This window comes from Podarcis tiliguerta (assembly GCF_965153285.1).
Source record: "Podarcis tiliguerta genome assembly, chromosome: 10".
In the NCBI taxonomy this organism is placed as follows: Eukaryota; Metazoa; Chordata; class Lepidosauria; order Squamata; family Lacertidae; genus Podarcis; species Podarcis tiliguerta.
Window position 1 is genome coordinate 55,014,785 of NC_139543.1, and position 27,736 is coordinate 55,042,520.

General features: G+C 40.2%; 1 protein-coding gene and 1 long non-coding RNA gene across 3 annotated transcripts in view; one reads left to right on the forward strand and one right to left on the reverse strand.

The window, feature by feature from the left end:
- CAPRIN2 (caprin family member 2) lies at positions 1-25,720 on the forward strand. Its single transcript, XM_083401388.1, is given in 23 exon segments — positions 1-171; positions 174-200; positions 950-1,215; positions 2,484-2,546; positions 4,540-4,626; positions 5,096-5,334; positions 6,102-6,184; positions 7,219-7,407; positions 7,865-7,908; positions 8,609-9,268; positions 10,194-10,289; positions 11,847-11,975; positions 12,232-12,307; positions 13,475-13,527; positions 15,159-15,254; positions 16,678-16,791; positions 17,291-17,440; positions 17,981-18,164; positions 19,169-19,291; positions 20,418-20,518; positions 22,651-22,714; positions 23,737-23,904; positions 24,819-25,720. Coding segments are annotated over 23 exon segments (3,648 nt in total). The 5' UTR covers positions 1-101; the 3' UTR covers positions 25,385-25,720.
- LOC310658987 overlaps positions 20,463-27,736 on the reverse strand; it is a 10,542-nt gene continuing 3,268 nt past the window's right edge. Inside the window, exons 1-3 of one of the 2 annotated variants that reach the window (XR_014502569.1) lie at positions 24,794-24,869; positions 21,899-22,054; positions 20,463-20,586 (exon numbers count right to left, since the gene is read on the reverse strand). This is a non-coding gene — a long non-coding RNA (uncharacterized lncRNA). Of the gene's footprint in view, positions 20,587-21,898; positions 22,055-24,793; positions 24,870-27,736 lie in introns of those variants that run through there. The other variant, XR_014502568.1, reaches the window with a different exon arrangement.

The following is a 27,736-nucleotide window of genomic DNA, read 5'->3' on the forward strand; positions in this document are numbered from 1 at the left end:
CGGCGGCTGCAATATCATTCGCCCCTCACTGAAAGTAGCGAGACGGGCTTCGAACAGAACGGCGACGTGCCGCCAAATTGTTTCATTCGCTGCTCTGTGTGATGCCCTCGAATCTTCTGACGAAGGACGACTTAAGCAGAGTGCCTCGACATGGCTGGGGTTTTATTTGCCTTAAGCGCTCAACTGCCCTTGCATTTTCAGTAAGGAATGACGAAATGTCTTGGTCACTCGCTTCCCAACTGCCAATTTGTTCGTAATGAGTAACCTAGCATCTTTCTCAAATTGTGTTTGAAGCTGGTGTTAACTCCACACACACACACACACACACACACACACACACATATTGCAACTGGCCCACAGGTCTTCCCCTCTGGAAGTAATTTTTTTTTCCTGCCTGTACATAGGTAAATTAACCAATTAGAAATACCTAATGAAAGTCTTGTGTTCTTCCTGAAAAGACATTTAGGCACTCCTCTGCTAGCTTCTGTCTCCAGCGTGAGGAATTGCTGATGCCTCATTTGTGACCCTGTTTCTAGTGCAGGTGGGGAGGGCTAAAGCCTCCAGTAGGTTTGTTTGTTTGTTTGCCTGTTTAGGATAGTGATTAGTATTAGCTGGCATCTTACTGGAATAGGGAATAAGGGAAAGAAGGGAGAGACTCCCCTTCTTCAGGAATCTTATTGATCCAAATGCTGGTAGGTCTGCAGCTGTTTAAAACAGTCCCCGCCCCCATCTAGAATAGATTATGGATGAGGATGTTAAAGTGCTCTCAATTGTAAAGTTATCTGAACAGAGAAATAGTGGTTTCTGGATGCTTCTCCTGCTCCGTAATGGTACATGTTCCACAAAAGGCACATTTGATGCTCATTGCATAGATGACAAACTTAATAGTAACTGGATGCTGAAGTTGCAGGTGTGAGGGAAAAGCTAAACAGTACCAGTTTCTTTGCAGCCCTAGCTGTTTCAATGGTGCAGCTTTCACAGTCCCCGCTTTGCCACACTTCGCCTTCATGCCACTCTGAGGAAGCAGAGGAGAAGAGCATGAAACCCGCCAAGCAGCAGGTGACTCAGGGCCCTCATGGGGACAATCAGCCTCCCTTGAGCCCCCTGCAGGCAGCTTTGAGTTCTGCTGCAACGGCTTCCCAGGCGTATGAGACTTACATTGATAATGGACTTATCTGCATGAAACACAAGATCAGGAACATTGAGAAAAAGAAGGTATGTATCTCTCCTAGATTAGAGAAATGGTACCAAAGGAAACTGCCCAAACTACTGTGGTTGTTCATTCACTCTTTCTTGCCGTTGTCTATTGGATTGAAAGCTCTTTGAGGTGAAAGGCCTGTATTTATTGCTTATGAAAGTGTGAAATGCTGTGTAACTATAAACTGATTTCACTTAAGATACCTGCCAGCCTTCAAAATTAGATTAATAAAACATAATGGCTAGAGTTTATGACTAGAGAGAAATAAGAAGTTTATGCTTTGGCCTGTAATTTGCATGAGCCGTCAGTATTGGGTTGGTTCAGGTGTCATGAAAAACTATTGTTACTGTGATGAGAACAAGCTTTAGGTTCATGTGTTCCCTGTGTGGCTACAATGGCAAAATCCCACATCTTTTACTTCCATTTTTCAATTACAATTTTGCCAGTATGGTATTCTGGCTTCCAAATTGGCCCACTAAGTCCTAAAGGGTGGATGCTGCTGTGTGTGTAGTGTAGAGTGCATGCCAATATTAAGCTGTCTACTGAATTTTGATGCAGTCTGTCAGTATATAAAGATAGTTACAGGTAGGTAGCCATGTTTGTCTGCCGTAGTTGAAACAAAATAAAAAAAAATTCCTTCCAGTAGCACCTTGGAGACCAACTAGGTTTGTTATTGGTATGATCTTTCATGTGCATGCACACTTCTTCAGAGTGTGCATGCACACGAAAGCTCATACCAATAACAAACTTAGCTGGTCTCTAAGGTGCTACTGGAAGTATATAAAGAAACCTACATGACTAGAAGTAGCTTCATGCTTAATTAGCCAGTCTTAATCCAGCAGGAAGGTGGCTTTGCCATCCAGCTGCAGTAGTTACCAGAGCTTGAATGTCATAGAAAGGCTGTTATGAACCTAACATTCACCTTATGCAACTGTAACTTGATATATTGCCAGTGGTAATATCTTGACAGTGGTTCCAGTATTATGAAATTCTTGTATTGCCACCACCTTTATAGAACTTGACGCTGAGCTGCAGCAACCTTTGCCATTCATATGACTATATTGTGTATCTCTTGCTTAAACTAACTGCCAAAATATAATGTTAAATGTCTGCCAAAGAGGTCTAATTTATTGTTGTTTTGATGTGGATTTTATTGTATTTAAGGCTATAAATGCATGGTAGCATGTGTAGGCATCCATGTTATTCAAGTCTGGTCTATGCTTAAAGTCTTAAGAAGTTGGTTATACATGGTCTAATCCTGCACTTGCTCAATACATGTTTTCAGCTGAAACTAGAAGACTACAGAGATCGTCTGAAAAAGGGGGAACCCCTCAATCAGGATCAGTTGGTAAGCTTTCTGTTCTTCTGATTGCTGCAAACATTTGCAGCAATGAATTCAGCAGCTCATGACAGACTTCTGAGATGCTCCTTCATGTCTAGGCAAAATACACTGGCCTAAATCTTAACAATTTGACCAAACTGCGGGAGGCAGTGGAAGAAAGGAGTGCCTGGCGTGCTCTGGTGCATGGGGTCATGAAGAGTCGGACATGACTAAATGAATAAACAACAACAAATCTTAACAAATAGTTATTGCACATTGATTTCAGTGGTGCCAGTCAAACTGAGGTCTTGTGTTGTGTTTAGGCCCTATTGAAGCTATGGGAATAGAGGAGTCCTTTGGGCCAAACATGGCTGGGAAAGTATGTAGAAAATAGATAGGAAAGCAAACTACTAAAATCTTAAAATAGTTCTCAGCTAAGGTCTGTAAGCTGCTCCGGAATGATCAAACATAATTAACTTTTTGCTGAGAATAGCATATCTATCTTCATCCTGACTCATGCTGTTGGCTCCTTTTGACTCAGGCTCTTGGCTCTTTTTACAGTGTTTGGATAGAAAATGTATTTTAAGTTCCAGTAATAGTAACTGTGATGCTGCATTATCCCATTCTTATACAGGATTGGTTATGAATTGAGGCAGCAGGAAAGCCATGAACTTTGAATTTTACATGTTTGAGTATTGTGTGTGAGCATTAACAAAAATATTATAATACTGCACAGAAAAACAATAACTTTTATTTTATGGAGGATGGCTTGGGCTTTACACACAAAATCTCTTCAATAGTTCTCTTTGCCGGCCCCTCCTCTCCCCCCACTGCCATTTCCAGATTATTCTGATACAGCAAGATACAGTTTATTGGTTGACAGCAAGTAGACTTTTTGGATTAGAATTCTAAGGTATATGAGCAAATGTTATTAAATGTCATGATCTTCATGACACCATAGTGGATGAATTGGTTGGGAAATTGATGCTACGAAGGGGCTATTGGTACACCAAGAGTTCAGATTGGTTCCATCATTTTAATGGAGATAGAAGATAGTTCTGCTTATGGCATGTGATATCTGATATTACTGCTTTGGCAGATGAAGTGCTGTCTAATTGCCATTTACCAAATTGTATAGATGCAGTTTGGGCCACAGCTTGTTAGAGGTCAAATAACTGCCGGATCTGTGGTCAAGGTAAGCACTGAGCATCTTGGGTTGGAGATGTGGCCTTTGTTAACCCATTTTCCATGGTGTAACCCTGAATGATGAATAACTGCTGAAGGGAAGTATAGCTACTTAAACACTCCAGCCATAGTTGTTGAGCAAGAAATTTGCGAGCTTTATGATGGTGATTTCCTCCTGGCTTAGTGAGCCGAGTCCTTCACATGTAAGCATGATAATTGTTAGCATAGCACTACTCAGTTTGCTCAAGATCAGAGATGGGGAATCTCATCCCTGACTATTAGCCATGCTAGCTGGGGTTGATGGGAGTTGCTGCAACATCATCTGGAAGAGCAACTAGTCCTTTATATAAGAAGAGATAGAAGAGTATGTAAGAAGAGAGGCATAACTATTTTTAATGTTGTATTTTACATTGTTGTGACCTGCCTTGGGGCCTCATGGTGTGAGACGGGTAAATAATAATAATAATAATAATAATGTAGCATTCTGTAAACTATAGCTGCTTTTGTAAGTAGTAAAATAATATAATAATGACAGATCTATAGCAGCCTTCATTGTATGTATCTTCTAAAAAAATCCATCATTAGTTTTAACTGTATAACCTGTACATGGCAGAAAACTCCATAATTAAAATTCTGTTTAAGTCACCTTATAATTTAGTCGTAGTGGCTGTTGCTCACACTGCTCCTCAGGTCTTGGCACCTTATGACTATCAGAAGTTGAGATGTTACTGGAAGCTTTGTGTACATTAAAGGACAGTCTTCTTAAAACATCTGTCCTTCATAATTTTAGGCACTTTATACCTGATGAATAATAATAATGTGTGGCTGATTACAGGAAGCTGTTGAAAAATATGATGAAGTGATCCATAACTTGGAGTTTGCTAAAGACCTTCAGAAGACATTTTCTGGGCTTAGTCAAGATGTAAGTAGACTGAATTATTGACTAGAAATGGGTCGGTGTGGCTTAGGATCCACTTTGTGAGGGGAGGCGGGCTTTGTTCAGGTTCTCTTTATCCTTCCCCCATCCCCACTTGTCTGAGAATCTGGATTTGGGTCTCTGCTCTTGTATGTCCAGTGCCTTCTTGCATACCAGCACCAAAATTGTTGATATGGAGTACTCCTGTTCTACCCCACCCCTGTCATTCTATCCTACCCTGATATGAAGCACTACCCAGAAACTTAAGCTTTGAACATTTGTTGTATGATAAGTGGAATGATTGTAGAAGTTGAAAGGTGGTGTTAGAGACTTGAGGAAAAATCTTTAGCACATTCATTTAGGAAGATGACTTAGGTAAGACTTTGGATTGACTTCTCTGAGCTACAGTCCAGCTGCTGGTCAGATCTGTCAGGAACTTGTGTAATATGCTTGTTTTGTTTTTATATTAATACAGCTTCTGAAAGCACAGAGGAAAGCACAGAGAAGGGAGAGTATAATGAAGCTTGAAGCAGAGAAGAAGAAACTCCGCACAGTACTGCAGGTCCAGTATGTGTTGCAGAGTTTCACTCAAGAGCACGTGCAGAAAGACTTCAGATGTGGCTTGAATGGCGCAATATTTTTGTCTTCTAAAGAACTAGACTACCTCATTAATTTTGCAAAATTGACCTGCTCAGGAAGAAATGAAGGCGTGAGGTAAGTAAATGTGTCCTTACTTAAATTGCAAACTGAATCTGTGCTAGCATTAGCTTTATTAGAAGTGTAGTTTTCAAACCTTACGGGTTTTCCGCATAGGAGGCCCCTTCAGGGTAGCTCTTCAGGATGAGCTGCCTCCAGCCTCCTTGCTGCTGGTGCCTTGTTTCCTCCTTGCCACAGACTTTCTCTCACTGCAGAGAGAGCGAGGTGAGCAGGTTTTTGCCTGCACCCACTGTTAAGGGAGCAGTTGTTTGTCACTTAAGATAGTGGTGGGAATTGGATCTATCAGTGACAGGCAGTTTCTTCTTTTTGCTGCTGTTGCTTCATTGTTCCTTTACGTATGATGGAGCAAGAATGGCAGGAGCCAATCAACTCCTGGTTGTGGATCCCTTCTAAGTCACAGCATGTCAACAAGTGCCCAGCCATCCTGGTGCTCAGTGCTTGGCATAGTTTGTTTTACAGAACTTTGTGTTTAGTAATATATATATTATTCCTTTGGGTAGCCTTTTTAAACCTGGAGTAGTTGTAATCTACCAGGTGGTGGTAGTCTACAGTTCTCATCAGCCCCAGTCAACATAATTGATGATGTGAGTTGTAGTCTAGCAAGGGCACCAGGTTGGGGAAAGCTCCCTTATAAAAAAACTAGTTGCTGCTTATAGGGTACAAGGTACTCTACCATCCCTATTATATCAAACAGCCATCTTAAGTAAAAGTTCATTACTTTCTTGATCTAGCACTGACACTTATTTTTCCCCTCTGACATGAAGTGTTGAAGACCAAATGGAGCAATCATCACGCTACTTCTGGGATCTGCTAGAAGGCAGTGAAAAAACAGTAGCTGGGACAACTTGTGAGTAGCCTTTAGATATTTTTGCATCTAACGTCTACCATCTTCAGGCAAAATACTTCATAGCAAGATTGGGATTAGAACATTTATTCCAGTTCAGAAACATACTTATATTGTTCCTTTCATTGCTTGAAAGAATTATTTTCTAGGCCAGTAACTGCTGTTGCCTGGTTAGGGCAACATAAATGCAGATTGTTTATAACTGTTTAGAGATCCCCAGTATGGCCTGTAGTTCCTCACTGCACAGTTAGGGCAATATCCAATATGGCATGAACAAACATGACAGAACCTCCTCTTCCTTTCCTCTCCCTGCACCCACAATCTGCTCCAGAAGACTCCCAACTCTCCAGAACAGACCTTGAGTGTGTGCAAGGAATGCAAAGAGGAAGTACTGCTAGATGCATTGTGCTCAGTCTGTTATCATGGATGGGAAGTCATTTTACTTAATAAGCAAGCCACAATATTATGTAGATGTACTGTACATGGGATTGCATTTATGTGTTAAGTGTTTAATAACAGGTGAGTTCCCACAGCTGTAGGAACCATGTTTTATCTTGGTATATAATTAAGGTAGACCAGCACATTTATGGGTGTGACTCCAGGAGATTTGCTAGATAGGGAAATTGGTCTTTTAACCAGTTGTGAGTTCAGCATCCCTGTGCTTAAGGCATATATTCTTCAGAGTATATCTCAGGATAACTTCCCAAGGCTGCATTATTATTATTTTAATCTTTGAGGATATGACAGTCTTTTACCAATAAGCAAATTAGTTCTTGAAATCAAGGGTGTTCTGTGGATGTTCTCAGTGTTCACAACTGTAATTTTTTTGGGTCTTTTGGTTAACTTAAATGCCTGAATTACATTGCCCTTTCAAACATCCTCTTAAGTATTTACTTAAAAACATTTCCAAGAATATATTGTGCCAAGAAAAAACGTTTGATCTTTATTTGTTAAGATGAGAGGGTGTCATATCCCAAAACTGAAAACTCATTTTGTGATCTTTTAATCTGCTTAACATTCAACTCTCTGTCCTCTAGATAAATACCTGAAGGATTTGATATCTAAACTGTTAAATTCTGGTTATTTTGAAAAAACTCCTGCTCCTTCCAACATACCAGTAAAAGAGGAATCAACAGAACTGTCTACAAGACCTGAGTTGTGTGAAGAAATGCAAAGACCTGAAAGAACAAGACAACCCTCAAATTCAGAGCATGTCAGTGAATCAGGTAATATATTTGTAGAAATCTTAAATTCTTAACTGCTGATACAGTACAGATGTATGTCTTAAATTTACATGTCAATTTATATAGCTTAAATTTTTAGCTAAATAAGTTATGTATATTCTGCTCTTCACCTTCTTTAGGCTTTATAGGTGGTTAAAATCAATTGTACCAGAATAATAAAACAATCCTAGCTGTTTGGGATTAATTTTAAACTTTCCTACTAAATGTATTTAGTAAGAAATACAGAAGAAGTTGTGTGACTTCGTACTATAATACTGGACATTAGCAAATTCTCAGAGGTGGTTGCTAGACTAGCCTGAAATGTAAGTCATTTTGTTTGGTCTCCCCCCTGCCCCCCCGGCAAAAGTGAATGTGCTATGGATGCTTAGAGAAGCCAACTGTTTTCTATCATTTGGCTTTGTGAGAACTTGAATCTAAATTATGCAATCCTTCTTCCTAGCACCTCAAATGGAGCCCATTCAGTCTGAGATACAGCCTCAAGAGGTAAGTTATTAAATGATATGCTACAGTAGAAGAAATTAGTGTTAAACTGCAGAATAGCTTGCTATATCAGTGCAGTGATGCTAGAACTAAAAACTGGAGATAATACAGGAATCTCTCAGAAAGCTCCACTTGAAGAAATTTGTAGCAAGGCAATTGCCAAATGGGAGTCCATAAATCCTTTGACTTTGAGACAGGGTGCAGTGAGGTAGAATTAACAATCAGCTGCCTGTTTAGCTTTGAGGGTTTATGGGCATAGTCTCTAGCACAATGTGGATTTTCTGTGCTATCACTGTGGTTTTTTGAACCAAGCCATCTACCTTGCTGTGGTCTTAAACCAGGCATATTTCTCTCTTTCAAGAATCCTGGATATAAACTAGCTAGGAAGCTGCAGCAGATGTTCTTAAATAAGAGAACCATATAATGAGTATTCAGGATGGCGCAGTAGCATTTTGTAAATCTGAAAGAGAGTGTTTTGTCTTTATGTCTGAAGATTTCGACATTTATTTATTAAATTTATATACTGCCATTCATCATAAAATCTTAGGATGGTTCACTATCACACAGCTTTACAAACATTTTTGGAAAATGTACAATTCAGTCCAGTTGGGTGACTCTTGTACAACTTTCTGGAATGATTTCACATGAGCCTTAATTGTGCTAGCAATACTGGTTAAATGCTACGTTTCTTTGGTTTGTATAGTTTCTTAATAGGCACTATTTGCCTGAAGCTGACTCCCCTATGAAGAAGCCTGAGGAATCCAAACCTTGGGAAGTGGAACATGTTAAAACAAATGAGCCTCCAAAGTCCTGGGAAATGCTTGTTGACATGGAAGAGCAGGAGCAGAAGCAGAAACAAGATTATGTTAAAACTCTGGAATCTGTAAGGCAGCAGGGAAAGAAACTGGAACTTTCAAAGCCTTGGGAAGCTCATCTTAAGGAAGGTGGTGATGATGATCACAAGGAGGAACTTCTGAAGCCATGGGTAACTCAGGTTAGAGAACAGCGGGCCTCCCCTAAACACTGGATGAACAAAGCTGAGGAAGAGCAGGAACAAAAGCCACAATGTCCAAAAACATGGGTTGCTCAAATAAGGGTGGAAAAACCAGAACCTGCGAAGCTTTGGAGTGCATGTGTTGGAGAGGAGGAGCAAAAGAAACACGAACCTGCAAAGCAATGGGTAGCACACATCAAGCAAGAGAGGGAACAAAAAACCCAACCCCCAAAGGTTTGGGAAACATCTGAGGGACCACGGCAAGCACTTCAGAAGCCATTACAGAACCCTCCAAAGATATGGGGAGCTGGAAACCTTACCTCAAAGGAACAATCTGGGCCAAAGAAGCCTGATTTGGGACCCAGTGAAGTGAGTTGGTATAAACAATAGTATTGCCTGTACAATATTTTTATACTAAAAATGCAGTTTAGGGTGGTGATGTATCTAAAAGTTCAAAGTTTGGGCTTTGTCAATGAACAGCTTATTTTTTGCCACATTAGTCTAACTCTACATGAAACAGTGTTCTCAGCAAATATTTGGACATGGAAATAAACTAAACCTAAAGGGGTGTAAATAGTTTGCTGTTCAGTGAATTTTTGCCAGGTTCATATTTGGAATGGCAAGCGGGAGAGAACTTAGCATTGCTGATCACAAACCTTGAAGATTCTAGATGTTCAAAAATGGGGAGTAATATATAATAGAGGAATAGAGAGGGATGAATATAGACATAGACCTCCAAGTTTGGATCAGTTTTGGATTTCTATAGTAAAAAAAATGAGGGAAGGATAATGAATCTGGAAGGCTTTTTTTAACCTACATGACAGGGTTGTTAGGATTAAAGAAGGTGAGGGTAGCCAATGGGTCTCAACCCCTTGGTGAGTTAGGGACTTGCCTGCATGTGAAGACACTCTCTGCAGATTGAACAAACAAGACTCATAGTGGGTCCAACAGTCAAAGTGGTTTCTGCTTGTGCTGTAGAGGGAAGTGAGTGGCAGATAGGGCTCATCAACCTTATCAATCAGCTGAGATTAGATCCTTCTGTATGACTGATCTCTACTTAAACAATCAATTTGTCAAAACATATTTCTAAATGCTTTTTAATATAGAAATGAGAGCTCAGACTGAAGTTTGATTCTGACATGAAACAAGTGGTTACAGTAAAATGCCATTAGGTAATGGGGCTTTCAAAAGTTAGCTAATCTGATACTGAGTCTGTGGTGTATTTATGTAAAAGGTGTACATTGTTAAGTCATATTATAATAAATCTAATACATGGAATTCTTATTTTACATAGGATGAAAAGACAGATGGAGTGAACGAAGGAGGCATTGATGCTACGTCTGTTGGAGAACCTTGTAAACTACCTAGGAGCTTTGAAAACAGCCTTCAGGTTTGCTTTCTTGGTCATACTGATCATAGGAAATGCTTCAAAATGCTTAAACTTAGAATCCTGAGAACAGCTGGAATACTTCCTGTGTGAAGTATCCACTTTGAATCTTTCCAGGGAAAGGAGAATTTAAAACCAAAGAAAAACTGTTCAATTTGTTACATAGGGCCATGGCTGAGTGGTAGAGCATCTGCTTTGCATGCAAGAGGCCACAGGTTCAATTCCTGGCACCTCCAGGTTGGACTGGGAAAAGACCCTCGTCTGAATTCCTGGTGAGCTGCTGCCAGTCAGTAGCAGACAGTACTGAGCTAGACAGACCAGTGGCCTGCCCTCTGTAAGGCAGCTTCCTAAGTTGAGTGTCTCAGGAATCAATTCATAACCTTAGTAGTAGATCAATGTTTAAAAATCCGGAAGTTTTTAATTTTAATATCAGGAAGAGGTCTATATCAGGAAAGGTATGAATGGACCTCCTGTTAAAATAGTAATTGGAAAAGGAGCTCATATTTTGAAAATGCCACTTTCAGGACTTGGTTCTAGGATCCTCCCTTTTGACTTGAAATTGTGTACCTGCAGCACAGACCCTACTTTGTTCACTGAGGGCTTTCTCCATTGTAACAATGTTTAGAATTTAAGCCAGAAGTAAAATGTAAGATGTACATTGGGAGAATATTATTGATTGGAGGGGTAACCACCATGGTGCTCTCCAGATGTTGTAGACTACAGTTTGCATTGCTCTTGACCTCTGGCCCTGTTGGCTGATGGGAGTTGGATTCCAACATCTAGAGGGTACCATGTTGGCTACTCGTGTTTTGCAAGTTGACTTCAGCAACAACAAAGCCTTTAATCCAGGGGTCAGCAAACTTTTTCAGCAGGAGGATGTTGGTTTCTGTTTCCCTCACTGAGCAGCAGCTGCAAGTCATGGGACTATGTTTTCATTCCACAGTTCAGTTACTGTTGGGTTCCCATGGGAAAGGAAGACTGGATGTGACGTTCACTGGTTTCCTGTTTCTTTGTTCTGTCGTTTCTTTGTTGGCAGTTGCTCTCTGCTCTCACAGAGGCAAGATGTGTATTTGTATGCTCTCAGCATAGCTTAGAAATAAAGCTTAGCAATGTAGCACCATACCTGCTTCATCCTTTCGTTTGCGGACTATGGGATTATGCTCTGCTGGGCTCAAGGCAAGATGAGCCGTATCAGCTCGAGGGCCAGAGCTGAATAAACTAACACGGTCCACTGTCCCTCAGACCTTGTGGGGGGCTGGACTATATTTTTTTTGGGGGGGGGGAAATGAACGAATTCCTATGCCCCACAAATAACCCAGAGATGCATTTTAAATAAAAGCACACTTTCTACTTGTGTAAAAACACGCTGATTCCCGGACCGTCCGTGGGCTGGATTTAGAAGGCTATTGGGCTGGATCCGGCCCCCGGACCTTAGTTTGCCTATCCATGCTTTAACCCATACAGTAGCATACCGGAAAAAGCACTCTGGGGGATCTTGGCTACTCTGAATAGTTCAACTAAGATTTTCCTCAGCAATTTTTATTATTATTATTTTATTAGGCACCTAAACCTGTTCATCAACCAGTTGCAGAGTTTTGCTCTACTAGTCTTCCAAAGGATCCAGTATTAAGAAGGGAAAGACTACAAGACCTGATGACTCAAATACAAGGGACCTATAATTTCATGCAAGTAAGTTGTCCTGGATAACATGGAGTTTGGGGGAGTATGATACGTACCTAACGGATGGTGAGCGCAAGGAAAAAATGAAAAGGAGGGCATCAGTTGGTGTTAAGGTCTCAGATATTTTAATGGCACATGTTTGCAATTGCTGAAGGCAATTTTCAGAGGTTAAAATGCACCACAAAACATGTAAACTTTTATTCATCTCTGAATAGATTCTTGTTTTTTTCAAGAGTGCAAGACTTGTAACTTTTTTGTTTTTAAGGAGTCTTTACTGGATTTTGATAAACCTTCACAACGTGCCATTTGTTCATCACAAGCACCTTCAGTTGATTCCACAGGTAATCATAATTGTGGTTAATGGTGAACAAGGAAGACCCTATTTTGTTTCATGTTCTAGGAATCTCTTATCACTTTCATAAAGCAGAAAAGACTGGCATAGCAACAAATTATTAAATCTATGTGACAAAGATGTTTGATAGGTGAGATTAATACTTCATGGTATATCTTAGAAGTATTGTATGCAAACTTTAATTTAAATTCATTTTTTGTTGTTGTTACAACCATTATGGTCACTTCAACCACCACCAGAAATAAATAGACACACTATACAGATTGTGCAGAGATATACTGTTAAAAAAGAGATAAACTTTAATTGAGTTCATTATTTTCTTAAAGCCTCTCTTTCTGTTAAGCAGTAAATTGTGAAACACATTTTCTTAAATTACATTGCATCCAAAATTTTGCTTGATACTGGAGCAGAACTTAATTCTTCCTGTTAGAAATTTCTTCAAAAGTTTTATCTTTGAATTTCAATTTTTAAAACTTTGAAACTTGGTCCTTTATCTTGACATAAATAGTCACTAAATGAGAACTAATTCTCTTAAATGTAAAACCTCAAGTGAGATTTTCTGTTGGTCCTACACATACTGGATGGTTGGAAATTGTATTGTCTGAACTTACCACTGCAGATATTTTGAAATAGTATAGTTTCTATTTACAACTTTAACAACCAACAATAATGTATAGTACAAAACTCCAATGACTCATACATCACTATAGAGGGAGTATTTACCTCCCTTCCTCCCAGCAGACTCTTTGGTTGGTCTAGACATGTCTCGGACTGTCCCCTTTCTCAGCTGATGTTTTGTTGTTGTTGATGGCTTGTGATTTGATTTCATTCAGATGTCAACTCTGGACAGTCGCTCCATATTTATTACTTAATATAAAGATGAACATAATGTAAAGAACCTCTGTACTCCACTCAGTCACAGTTATTATGGTTTTTATTTTATTTTGATTTGTACATCTTGCTGACTTTTTACAACTCCATTTTCAAGTATCAGTAAACATACATATATATTTAAATAAAACCTTATATGTTAGCATTGTCTTAATAGATTATCTAGCATCAGGCATACATTGTTATGGTGGTAGTTCAACTCTGATATTTGAAGAGCAGTTTCATGTGTAGAAAGGGCATAACCAAATGTTCCCATATTTTGTAGCACCTAATGAACAACTTTCAAGCCAAAATGATTTCCCTGAGGAACCGGATCAGGTAAGAGTGATAAGCCATTTGTCACAATGCATGTCAAACATGCATTGATTATTTGGAATGTATTTTTGTATTTGACTGCATAAACTGCCTTGAGCAGGCATCCCCATTTGGAGGCCCTCCAGATGTTTTGGACTACAATTCCCATCATCCCTGGCCACTGGTCCTGTTAGCTAGGGATCATGGGAGTTGTAGGCCAAAACATCTGGAGGGCTGCAGGTTGGGGATGCCTGGCCTTGAGTAACCTTCTAAAAAGATAGGGGTATAAATGTGGATTGCCATTTTGGCTTAAACAGTTTTTAGGAGGCACAGTGGCTGGGACCTAAAGAACCATGCAACTTGTTCCAAGAGAGTATGGGGCTTTTGATGTGTGTGCCATGCAACTTGGATGGAGCTGCTTCTAGAGAAAAAACTTCTCAAACTTAAGGGATTCACGCATGCAGTTTTTATTTCAGCTCAATGCCATATCAAAGTCTTATTGGATGAGGGCTCAGATAGTAGGGCTTTCCTAACATAGCGCTTTCTAGTTCTTCAGAGTCTGGTCACTGTTAATTCAGTACATTTTGTTTTGTATCACTCCTAGATCCTCTACAAATGTTGAGTCAATCAATATGTTCTTTTCTTTACATATCAGTGTTGTGGGGAAAAGCTGCTAAGTCCATGTGTTAAGCATCATTCCACAGCCTTTGTGGCTCTATGTACATGTTGTGGTTGTTCCAACAGTGAGGCCTAATACAGACATCACAGACAAATTGTAACATGGCTGTCAAACAGGCTTTCAAACCCTTGCCACATACTCGCATTCTGTCTCAATTTTACATTAACCATAATTTGGCATGAAGTCTAAACAGTGGTTTGGAGTATGCTGCCTTCTTATTACAATTTGCCTGATTTGGGCATCATGACATATAAGTTCAAAGCCAGTTCTCAACAGCATTTGGCTGTTGCATCAGAACTGGGGCTGAGACTAACATCAGGAAACAGTAGCCAGTCCACTTTTGAATGGTTCTATTCAAGTATTCTAGCTTGCATTCCCTTTTGGTATTAAAGGAATAAAATGTTGCTGGACTACCTGGAGCAAAGGCTCTTGCCTCATTGTGGAATGTAAGTAATCTTAATTCAAGTCAGTTCAATGTAAGGTGCAGCAATACTCTTCAAAATTAGTCTGTCTTAGGTACGCCTACATAATATGAAGGGGCACTTAGCAGCAAAAATTTTATTTGGCATAGACAATTTTCATGATACTGAAATAAGTTCTTTTAATAATTAATTTTTCATTAATAACAACCCAGTATAGACCATATTAATACAATACTAAATCATAATTCAATTAAAAAAGCCAATTATAAGATTCCAAATTAAACATTTTGGTTCACTTCCCATGTTCTGATTTTAGGAGATCTTTAGGAGATATTGATTCCTTGTTCCTGCTCCAATCCACTTATTTAATCCAAATAATAAAGTTCCATTGTTGATCCTTTATTTTAACAACCAATGATGTGCTGAACCGCTGTTTACCATGGCAGCAAAAACCAGAAGTCCTAAATAATATTTTCAAGAATTTTTTTCAAACTATATATGAAGTCTACCATACGTTACATTATATATTACATTGTGTATCTCTCTATTGACAGGTTGCTGCTTCTCCCATAGCCTTGCACGGCTCAATCACCTCCTTAACTTCTGACAATACACTGTCTGGATCAGAAACTGAACTTGCGACACCACAGGTTACTGATTGTTCTTTAGAGTTTGCCCTTGATCCTGATTAACATGTTGCCCTCTAATGAGGGGGTGCCTATTTCTGACCTTCCTTCGTATGGTATTTATGAGAAATGGGGCAGGCACACATTGGGAGCAGCTTATGCCAGGTGATACTGAATGTGACAGGTTGGTGTGGAGCAAATGCTGGTGTGCCTTTGAGAAAAGCCCCTACTGGGGGAAGGCATATAAAACGAAGTCAACTCCCCCCCCCCCCCCCCGGCTGTTGTACTGTTAAGGAGGAGCAAAGCAGGGTCTTGAGTAGTATGAACCAACATGCTGTTTGTTCACATTAAGGCATAGTTTAAAGTTAACAGCGGTTTTATGTGATGTGTGAACCAGGCTTGGAATTTACCCATATGTATCCCTATAACAGAGTTTTTACATTTACAAGATAACACTTCAGTAAATTGAAATTCTGATAATATAAACTTGAACAGTTTTCAGTTAAGGCAAATTACTCAATGAAACTGAGCTGACCACTCTGTCTATCAAAAAATAGGTGGGTTGGCCCTGGGACTCTTTGAAGCATTCTTCCCAAATAAATATATTTGCTTTAATTATAATATAGTTAGATATACAGTGGTACCTCGGGTTACATACGCTTCAGGTTACATACGCTTCAGGTTACAGACTCCACTAACCCAGAAATAGTACCTCGGGTTAAGAACTTTGCTTCAGGATGAGAACAGAAATCGTGCTCCGGCGGCAGCAGGAGGCCCCATTAGCTAAATTGGTGCTTCAGATTAAGAACAGTTTCAGGTTAAGAATGGACCTCCGGAACGAATTAAGTACTTAACCCGAGGTACCACTATTGCTTGGAAGTTAAATGATTGTAGTAGCTGAAGATGTAGCTTGATCTTGCAATTGGTACTTTGTCAATTAAGATACAGCTCTAGTTGTGTTATACAAGGGAAACTGAAAACTAGAATATGTCAATTTACAGTGCTAAAGCTACTGATAGCTATTGAATAAGAAAGTGACTATTATCATTTTTTGCACACGATATGAATACTTAACAGCTTGCTTGTAGTTGAAACAACAGGGAATTCACTTCTAGTGAATTTGCACTAAATTCATTCCTCTTAAGTGATATTTGGTGGGGAAGGAAATTAAGTGAAATACAACAGTTATTTGATGCATGCAGTATTGACTGAGAAGGATATGTATTTTTGCCAGTTGGTGGAATGATGTAAAGGTTGCAGCCTTGGATTCATTTCAGAGTTTACCTAACTTCAGTATTGATATCTAGGCATGTAATAAGAGGATATACTTTCTGTAATAACTGAGTCCCAGCATCTTCCGAAATACCATGTGTAATCTGGGCACACTTTATTGCAAGCATTTTTTTTCCATTTTAAGTAACTAATAACTATCTGGTTATGTCTCTAGACATCTGTTACAAATTCTCAAGAGTCTGAGAACTTCAGTCCACCTCAGTCCTTTTATCAGATAAGCAAACAGATCGCTGAAGTATTAAAGCCTAAAAAATCTGAAATTTCTCAGGTGAGTTTGACACATATTGTAAGAATTTGACTGATAAAAAAGTGTGCCGTTATTGCAGGGGTGGTAAATATTGTTCCCTTGATATGTTGGCCCCAGCTGGCATGGCTGGTCAAGGATGATGAGAGTTGTAGTCCAACAACAACTAGAGGGGATCATGTTTGCTATCCCTTTGCTATATAATGTTGATCTCTGAAAATGAAAACTAGTAAGTTTTAAAATGAGAGTTCTTTGCCATAAGGATCTCCATCATGTTAAACTTCTGTATGTAAATGTTCGAAGTGGTAACACATCTAGTTCAAACATGTTTGACATAGCCAGCAGAGACTAATGGAAATTCCAAATGCACAGCAAGAGCAAATGAAGTAGAAGCTATTCTGTTCTTTGATATGCCCAACCTTGGCTTGCAGAAACTGCTGGTGTTTTGACAGCATAGGGTTTAACAGTGTAAATGGCTTTCCCATTGGCATGACAATAGAATATTACTATTTTTTCCTTCAAGGTTCCTATTCCTCTTTCAAGTGAATCACAGACATCATTGACTCCATCAAGAACTACCATGTCACCAGTACCCCAAGAGAAGGGTTTCCAGTCTCCTTCCTCAAGTAGTAGCGTTAGCATGAAAGCACCTCCCTTTCAGGCTGTGCAGATTGTAAGTACATTGGTTGTATAGGTGAATGCAATTAGATGGGAGGGCAAAAGCTAGACATAAACGAGGAGGAGCTAAATCCAGGGTCTCCTCAGAAACAGCAGAGCACCCTGTATAACAGAGGATATGTGTTTAGTAGGAACTATTATTTTTAAGCAGATGCAGATGTATTTACTACACGTTTACAAGAGAATCATTCCCTGAAGGGATCCCTTTTTTTGCATGATTACAGCTGCATTTAGACCTAATAATAAATTGTTGTTTTACAGTTCCTACTTGAAGTTCTGCAGCTTTGAGTAGAACCCCTGTGAATAAGGGGTACCAATCTTAATACTTAGTTGAAATTAATTGCAAATTCCTGGTAGAATGTGATATGGCCATGGCACCGGAACCCCCCCCCCCCCCAGCGTAAATGGAAAATACTTAAATTTCTACTCTGTGTAGATTACACAGCATAAGATGGGGCAGACTTGCTAATGCATGTGGGCTATAGAAACACTGTAAAAATAGCCCTTTTTTGCATAATTGTGTGTTGTGTTGCAGGTGTTCAAAGTGAACGCGCCTTTACCACCTCGCAGGGAGCGGGATATAAAAGAGAACTCTTTGCATCCTACAGGATATAATCAGAATTTTTGTACAGCAAGTACACAGACTCCACCCCAGTGTAAACCACAGTCTGCTCAAAATGTTGAACAAACTGCTTTTTCTCAAGATGCTTTGCCAAATGGTAAGGAAAACCTCAGTGCAAGAATGGTAATGGGGACATCAGAGTACAACTTGATTGATTCCTCAGCAATGGGGGGTGCCTTACAATATTTAACCCAAATGATTTCAAGGCACTCTGCTAGTGGCTATGAAAGCAGAAGTAGAAAAGGACTGAAGAGTGATGACTTGGCAGTATCCAACTGCCCATCTCCAAGGAAACATGATCTTATCTGACACATAGTGAAAAAATTGTACTGTGCTGGCTGGGACTGTTTCTTTAACAATACCCTATGGAGGATAAACCTATCAATAGTCGATAGCCACAATGGTTGTGTCCTGCCCCCGCTGTCATAGCATGCCTCTGAATACCAGAGTAGTTGCTGGAAATCTCAGGTGGAGAGAGGCCTATTATTCACATGCCCTGCTAGGACAATAGGTAGACATCTAGTTGGCCACTGTGAGAACAGAATGTTGAACCAAAAGGGCCTTTGGCCTGATTCAGCTGCAGTCTTACATCCTTAAATCTTCCTGGGCCAGGTGAAGATTTTCTTAGGCTTTCAACTTTTGTTGCTCTTTTTTTTAACTTTGGCTACTTATGTTTTCTACTGCAAACTGTCCTATATTTGAGGGGTGGAGTATAGATTTAAATTCTAAAAATAAGTCCTAATTATTGATGTGACAGCCTTTGATGAAGTATTGTTGGAAATAACTGCATTAACTACTTGTTATGATAAACATGATTAGATTTTCAAGGAGGCGGGTGGATAACTTATCTGTAAAACTTTACTTTGTTAAAGCTCTAGAAGTGGTTTGGTTAATTGTAACTGCCAGTAATAGGGGAGATGATTCTAGCTGTTCAAAATAAAGACTTGCAAACTATCTTGAAAGTCTTTAGCTGCTAAAGGTTGGGTGAAGCAATAAGGGAAACTCCTTCTGCTTTTAGGCAGAAAATTGTAAGGCTATTTTTAAAGTACCTGGTTGAGGGAGCTGTTCCTGTAAGCAACGGTATTCTCGCCTTTTATGCAGCACAGACGCCCACTTTCTCTAGACCACCTCAACCTTTTGTCACAAGCCGTGGATCGGTCAGAGGCACCGTTCGAGGTGGAAGGTCAGCAGCCAATTCATATCGCTCTCCTGGTGGCTATAAAGGTATGTATGGTTTCTGTGGAAATACTTACCAATGGATATATCTTAACATTGTACAAGTAGAATATAGTTGGCCAATACAAAAAAACCCACATAGTAAAGGGCAACATTCAAACTGCTGAACTTTAAAACCTTATTTGCTCATGGTTGTTGTTTTTTAATAGTAAGACATATTGGGTTGGATCAAAGCTGTGTCAGCAGTTGGTTGCTTGAAAAACAGGGTTTCCCAGTCTCTCCTCTGCTGTAACGCTGTGTTCCCTGAAGTCTCTCAGTTGGGACCTTTCATTAAAGTGTGGCTGCAGCACAGAGGCTGAGGTTAGAATGGAGTCAAATGCTAAAATTGGTAAGTGCACTATGCACAAATAGAAGGAGGGAAGTCCCATTTCATGAGCAGACATCATCCTGTGCATCAGACCCTTTTGTGGTGCTCTGTTGTAAGCTGCTTGATAGCAGGGGGTTGTTTTTTAAGCTGTTTTTTTAAAGAATTTTATTTCTTTGAGAAGAATTGTTTATTGCATATGCAACAATATAACTCTGTACATATCAACCACAATGTTAGTCTTGTTTTTTTAAGTAACTTTCACCAAATAGTAGTAGTATGTGAAAAGGAAGAAACTTGAGCCAAAAATCAAATGCAGCATTTGCTGTCCATATCTAGTTGGATTTTGACCTCAACAAGAAACACTCATGTATTTGGTTGGTGGTAATTCCGGGATGCTATTTGGTATTGCAAACTAGGTGAATATGAATTTAAGTGTTAATGGCCCTAAATATCTTTGGTTGTAAGCATGTGCTCAAACTGAAGTCAGATACATAGTTACTGAGCATTGCTCCTTTGCCTGAAAATGCTGGCTGCCAAAGTGAGTCATAAACTCCTCAATTTTCTAACACAGGAAGAGTTCTCTAATACTGTAATTACTGGATAAACTTCCTAGTTACTCTTTACCCATAAAACAAAGTTATGTCATAAGAGTCAGAACCTCTCAGTACTCAGCAACGTATTGGGTATTTGACCTGCCCCTAGGAGGGAACTACCAGAGTTCTCCAGTGCGTTACTGGGTGACATGGAGATCAATCTGTCAAATCATTCTAGTTCTTAAAGCAAATGATTTCATGTTTTGTTTAGCAGGTTTTGAAGTTTACAGAGGATCACCTTCTGTTCCTAATGGCCTTTATAGCCAAATGCATCTTCCTGGCAGAGATTATCCTTCAGTGCAGTATTCTCACAGGGTAATTATTTTGGAAGACTTTTGGCTTTGCAAAAGTATATATGACCCTTGGTGGTGGTGTCCTGGATCCTGCTCGGGAATAAAGAACAAGTACAGTACTTATTTGCACATAGTCGGGTTAATGGTGCTTTGCAAATTTGACTTACCAGATTGAGAGGAGTATTGTAATGTATCATTTAGTAGGGACTAATTTTAATTGAAATGCCATCTAGAAAGGGCTGAATATATTCAGTGTTCATGCTTCCCATCCTAACTCTGAGAACATGACTTACGTTTATATCTCTCAAGTCTATTGGGTTAATGCAGGCATTGCCAAACTTGGCCCTCCAGATGTTTTAGGACTACAACTCACAAAATCCCTGGCTAACAGGACCAGTGTCGGGGATGATGGGAATTGTAGTCCCAAAACAGCTGGAGGGCCAAGTTTGGCTATGCCTGAGTTAATGTGTGTGTGATGGAGCTATCTGAGTTCCTAGTGTGCTGATGGATAGCTACAACGGTATTACAACTTGCTCCACTTTCAAGGAATATACACTCATATCAGTTTAATAAAGCACATTCAGTCAGCTGCAGTGATACTGGAGCAAGGGTTGGCCATGAGAGGTGTCCAAGTGGATTATGACCCCTCCTACTGCTTTGAAGGCAGGAAAGATTTGACCACATTCTTTCTCCAGGAGTCCTCTCCCAATACTACTCAGGAGTGGGTGCCCCTGGAGCACTGCTCCTGACTGGAGCTATCCTCCCAAAGGATGGAGATGCATAGTTGAGGTGTGCATTAAAGTGCCATGCAGTCATACCACCCTAAAGCATATACCTGAGGCCACTGGTTTCCCCACCTGGAGGTATCCACAAGGGCATCAATGCACTATAAAACCTGCCTTTTGAGCTCCCCTGGTCAGTCAGTTAGTGTGCTTTATCTCATGGCCATCACAACAGTGTGGAGAATCTTGGAACTCAGTGCTGTTGCCACCAATTACCACCGGTGTGTGTTCCAATATGCAATATTCTGGACTGACGAGCTTCATTCGTAAGGGCAGCTTGTCTTTCCATGGAGCACAGTAACCGGTTCTCCTCATCCAACCCTTAAACCATCTCACCTCTCTGAGTGGGCCTCAAGATCAACATTCCCACACAATTGCCTTTACACAAAACAGTATCTTATGTCCTGCCTAACTACAGTAGGGGAAAGGCTTTAATTCAATCCTAGTGGATAAGGACTTGCATTCTGTATTCTATGAGTCATTACACCTGCCAACACCATGACACACTAAACATTGGCAGCCTTGTCTATAAATGCACCAGATCTGCCATGTTAACTAGGCCACATTTCATACACCATTGCAAGTTGGACATACATGCTTCAGAATATTTTTTTTTTTACCTTCTAGCTATCCTTTTTTTCTTGAAAGTTCAGCTTTGGAAACCAGTAGGTCCAGGCCACACTGCTTTATTCTTTCCTCCTCCTCTTCGTTCTTCAGTGCACGCTCTGTCTCTCACACTGTCTCACATTACTAAGTTGTTTCGGCATCACCTCTGCCTTGGAACAGAGCCACACCAGTAGAGAAAGGGGGAAAATCTGATCATGTTTCCTTCCTTCTGAGCAATAGAAGGAATCGTAACCCACTTGGACATCTCCCACACCCAATAAGAAGTAACATTCATGGCGTGTACTGCACCAACATTCTAATTTAAAATATAGATGCCTAATATGCATCCTGTTGATGCTGGTAGAAGTTTAGTATGTTGGACTAACTACTTCTGATGTCTACTAAGCAGCAATAAACTTCAATGCTGGTACAGTGGTACCTCGGTTTTCGAATGTCTCAGAAGTCGAATGTTTCGGTTTTCGAATGCCGAAAACCCGAAAGTAATTGCTTTGGTTTTCAAATGCTTTTTGGAAGTCGAACATGCCACACAGCTGCCATGTTGAGTTTTCCTGAAGTAAATGCTTTAGTTTTTGAACATTTCGGAACTCGAACGGTCTTCTGGAATGGATTACATTCGAAACCGAGGTACCACTGTGTAGCAATTTTCTTTTTTCCCTCCCCTTCCCCATGAAGTAGATGTTATATGGCTGTAAATATTGTCTGGAGGTGCTTGACTAAACAAGAACAAATATTTGTGTTCTCCTAGGATATGAATTACCAGCAGAACTATAAGCGAGGCGGTATTAGTAGTGGCCGGGCAACCTCAAGAGGTAAGTTTACTTCAAACATTGCTTAAAATGCAGTTCTGTCCTAGATATTATGTAATACCTGAAATAAACAACATAGGGCTGCATACAATAATGATTGGATAATCGGATGTGCTTTCACTGCATATGTTTTTTGGCTGGAATCAACTGTCTTATGCAACATATGGGCTCCATTTCTGCTCACAAGATGAATCTAATTCTTTCTGGCCCAGGAACATGATTTGTAGAGCTATTAAAAATTGATGATGGGGAAGGGGAGAGTTGTCATTTCAGTTGAGTTCTTAGTCTGCTCTCCTTGATGGAGGAGAGATGATCATGTCTCATCTCTTCAATCATTTGCCAAAGCAAGGACGATCGGTCAAATATCCTGGCTTTCTAGCAGATGCTGGGATTTGTTCTTGTCTTATTTTTATTTAATACTTGGCTTTTAACTGTGAAAGGTTTTCTCAGCTGTGGTACTTTCTCCCTCTGCCTTCTCTGGTGGATGGGGAGTTGCCCATCACTGGGTGTCCTGTTCCATCTGTAAAGGAAACTTTATGGAAAGGCAGTGTTCCCTCTCTGCCTTCTCCATACCTCAGAGTCATATGAGCAAAAAGAACTAGAAAATATTCTCTAGAGCAGGGTAGTCAGCCTTTTTATACCTACCGCCCACTAATGCATCTTTCTTGATGGTAAAATTTCCTTACCGCCCACCAGTGCTTGATGGAAGGAGGATTCAGTTTGTGCCGTAGAATCCCCTATCACCCACCTAGAATCCTGACATGCACACTAGTTGGCATTCAGGACCAGGTTGTCAACCTCTGCTTGAGAGAATCCAAGACTAGCTTAAATAAACAGTTCAGAGCAACCATTTCACTGTAACTATTTCTCAAGCCAGTAGTAAGCCCACTTTATACACAGGTGATTTAAAGTAGGCCTAATGGTTTGTTCAGATTATCAAGGAGAAGTACTGAAGTTGCTCCAGTCTAGCCATATTAGCAGCTTGGTGCAGAGTTTATAAAATCCTTAAAGCTTCTGTATTTTAGGTTACAGACAAGAAAACAGACAGGAAGAGAATTGCTCATCAGTTAGAGCTCGAGGTAGAACTCGTGTTAGAGAATACTTCAGAAGAAGGGAATTGAGGAAAACTGAGAGAAATGGGAAGGAAGCAGAGTCTGAAAGCAGTCTTGTGACCACGAGGATGCATCAGTTCAGTTAGTGTTGATTAACAGTTCAGTTGATATTGGTAACTTGGTTTTCTATACTAAATAAACACCCATTTATAAGATATGTCCTTTCTTGGTAGTAAGAATATTGCACCCTCCAAAATGTGTTTTCTGTTAACTAGATATTTAAGTATTTGTCTTGATTTCCAAGGTGAGCATGTAGCCACTGCTTATTCACCATAAACATAATAGTAGAACTATTGCATTGTCATCTTAACCTCTGCTACTCTTTCTGGGTGAAGAGAAGCTTGAATCATTTCAACGCTAAGCTTGCTGTGGAAGTGGACTTGTTACATATCTGACACACACATTGTTTTCAGAGTAAGGAGGTAGGAACGCTGTTTGAGTTAAGAGGAAATCTGGACTTGCAGCGTGCTGATAGACTGGCCCTTGTGTTTGCCATGAAGCAGCTCTGCTTTTTTCAGAGCACAGCACCAACTGCTGTCAGTCAGGGAGCCACTGTGTGTTTTGGAGGTTATCTTGCCATTAGTGGAGAAGATTTTAAAAATACTGAACAAATACTGGAGCAGATAAGCATGGGGTGGGGAGAATGAATAAAGCACAGCAACCAAAGCATAGCTGGCTTGCAGCAGCATGAGAAACACGCTCAATCCAGAGGCTGCATATTTGTTGGTTGAGTGAAGCTGGAGTTGCTTTGCAGCCGAGAAACCCAAACCCAAGCCTCTCTAACATTGTATCCATCTCCACACTCACTTTGAAGAAAAATGATTAAAAACTTGTAAGAACTAGGTACAAGTCTAACTGGGATCTGTCTAGTCACTAATACACAAGGTCTTTTTTAACGACTGCTTGAAACATGCAAGCTTGAACAAACGAGTGCTAGAAATACTGAATTTAAGGTTACGTCAGAACTAACCATTGCTCATAATCTTCAACAACAGGATGGAGCGATTCTTCTCAGGTGAGCAGCCCAGAACGTGACAGTGAGACTTTTGACAGTGGGGACTCTGGGCAGGGTGACTCGCGCAGCATTACTCCTGTTGATATGCCAGTGACGAGCCAAGCAACCACCTTTGTACCTGTGCACATCTATGCCTTCCCACAGCACATCAGAGCTGCCTTTTCGGCTAGTAGAACTTCTAACTTTACTCCTGGAACTCTAGACCAACCTATTACATTTGACTCCCTGTTACACAATCTTGGTGAAGCCTTTAATATCCATCTTGGTAGGTTTAGTTGTCCTGTGAATGGTACTTATGTGTTCCTCTTCAATATGCTGAAGTTGGCTGTGAATGTTCCGCTATATGTAAACCTGATGAAAAATGAAGAGATTCTAGTATCTGCATATGCCAATGATGGTGCTCCAGATCATGAGACTGCTAGTAATCATGCAGTCCTCCAGCTTTTTCAGGGAGACCAGATTTGGTTACGCCTCCATAGAGGAGCTATTTATGGAAGTAGTTGGAAGTACTCTACATTCTCAGGATTTGTGCTGTATCAAGACTGAATACTAATGTTTACAATAGATCTGCTCTAAACAATTTGGTGAAGGAAGGTGAAAACTGGGAAGACTCGTTTTGCACTGCACATTAACTGCTTAAAACACACCCACATAATTCTGAAATGGGATATGGTGAACTGTCTTGCTATGAGATGGAGTTGGGTCAGCACAAATGTGGCACTTTATCAGTTTTGATGTAGTCTTGATAGTAAAGCTGTGAATGTATGTTTGCTTTTCTCCATGAACTGTAATTATCAGCTTACTACACTGCTCAAAATTTGCCTCAAGTCTAGGCTATTCACAATGCCTTGTGCCTCAATAAAAAATATGCCTTAGTATCAATGTCTGTACTGCTGGGTGCACATGATCTCCTTTATAAGGGGCCACATTCTATGGTAGAGTATATGCGTTGCATGCAGGAGATCCCAGACTCAGTCCTCATAATTCCCACCTAAAAGGATGCGGCGGCTGCTTGTCAAAGTAGACTTATAAAACTAGATGACCAGTCAAGGGTCCAACTCAGTATAAGGCAGCTTCATATGTTCTTACTTTCCCTTATAATCTAAGACTTGGAGTAGGCCCACTGAAATGAATGCCCTTGACTGAATTGGGTCCATTAATTTAAAAGGGTCAGCTCTAAGTAGAAATTGGTTGGATACAATCCAAAGCAAGAAGTTGGGAGATGACTTTCAAAGTTACCTTTCCACATTACTTTGAGTTTATACAGCTGTAGTCAGCTTGTGCTGATGTGAATGTAAGACATGGGTAAGCTTCAAAGTTATTGTCATTCTTTCTTGCAGTGTGTGTGTGTGTGTGTGAGAGAGAGAGAGAGAGAGAGAGAGAACGAGAACTCCACATCTACTGGGAAATGCAACAGTAAATGTAATCCCAAAAATATTTCAAGTGATATTTTACTAGTCCGAATTGTTTTCTGGCAGCTCCTTGTCCTATTGATAATGCTGCCTCCTTGATACCTACCAGTGCTGCTACTTGGAAAGAAGTCCTTCTATATCTGGGGCAACACTCTAAACCAGTTCTCATTTTTTCTTGCTGCTATTTAACTAATTGAAAGTTCCTCAGGTTAATGTCTACATTGACTAGTTTTTGCACACATGGATGTATGGGCCTTTGTAGTATGGGGTAGTTGTCTTTAGTCCTTTGCTGAAACACTTGTTAAAATTAAGAGCTGCTGTTAGCACTTAGTTGCAGCTGAATGTTAGCAAGAATACTGTTTTCAACAGCAAGAGCTAGATATGCCAGTATAGCTGCCCACAGTGCGCACATGTGTGTGGGCCCCCCCATTGAATCTGACTTTCATCTTAAAGGATAAAACCTTTTCCTGCTAATTCTGCCGCCCATGAAGCAGTCTTCAGAACTGCTCTGTTGTATCAGTGTTCAGCTTCTCTCTAACACAAAAACTAGCTCATGCATAGCTTTTTAAATAGGTTTAATTAAGTGACACTTATGGTGGTGTCTTCCTTTGCTCACTTGAAACGACGTCCTGCCCTTTTAAGACTTTTGGTGTAGGAGGCCCTACATTCATTTTTCTGGAGCTGATTGTGTGGCTGTATACTGGCGATTGTCCCAGCCACTCGTTTCATAGCATAAAAGGCAAGGTTTTCATCTATAAGGCTTAAATCTTGCAAGCTTTCCAATGCTGCATATGTGAATATTGGTACAAAGAGCTAAGCTGAGCCTTAAAACACCCTTAATGTTTTCATCAATCACCAAAGTTGCTATAGCTTTTAATGCATCCTAAAACAAATTGTTTCCTATCAGCTGTTTCAGGTGATGAACTCTTTAACTTCTCTTGAGTTCAAACTATCTGAAGTAAGCATCACACACATGTGGTTAGGCTTCTTGCCCTAATATTGGGCAAGAGAGGGGAAGTGTTCAAACTAATCAAATAGTATTTGTTGTTTAGACTATTTTTCAACCACATTTCTTGAAGCAGTATGCAAATTAGGCAGATTACATTGCTAATACCTTCGGGTACATTCTAGATCAGGGCAGCTCAACTTTCCATACCAAGTGGTCCACAAGAGTACTTCAGCATGGAGCCCACAAGCCACACACTGCCTTGTGTGTGTGCACAAGGAAGCAATGCCAAAATATGGGACACACATCACAGCTACTTGGCTTTGGGAAGGAGGTGCAAGGCTCTGGCAGGGTTCTAGAGCCCTCCACCTCCTTCCTAAAGCTGGGAAAGCACTAATTAAGCTTTGGGAAGGGTATGCAAGGGCTGCAGGTGAGGGCAGCATCAAATGTTGCTGAGGACTCTCAGAAAAGGCCTTGGTAGCGGCATGTAGCCCTTAAGCCGCACACTGGACTAGACTGTTAGAAACCCCCCGAAAATCA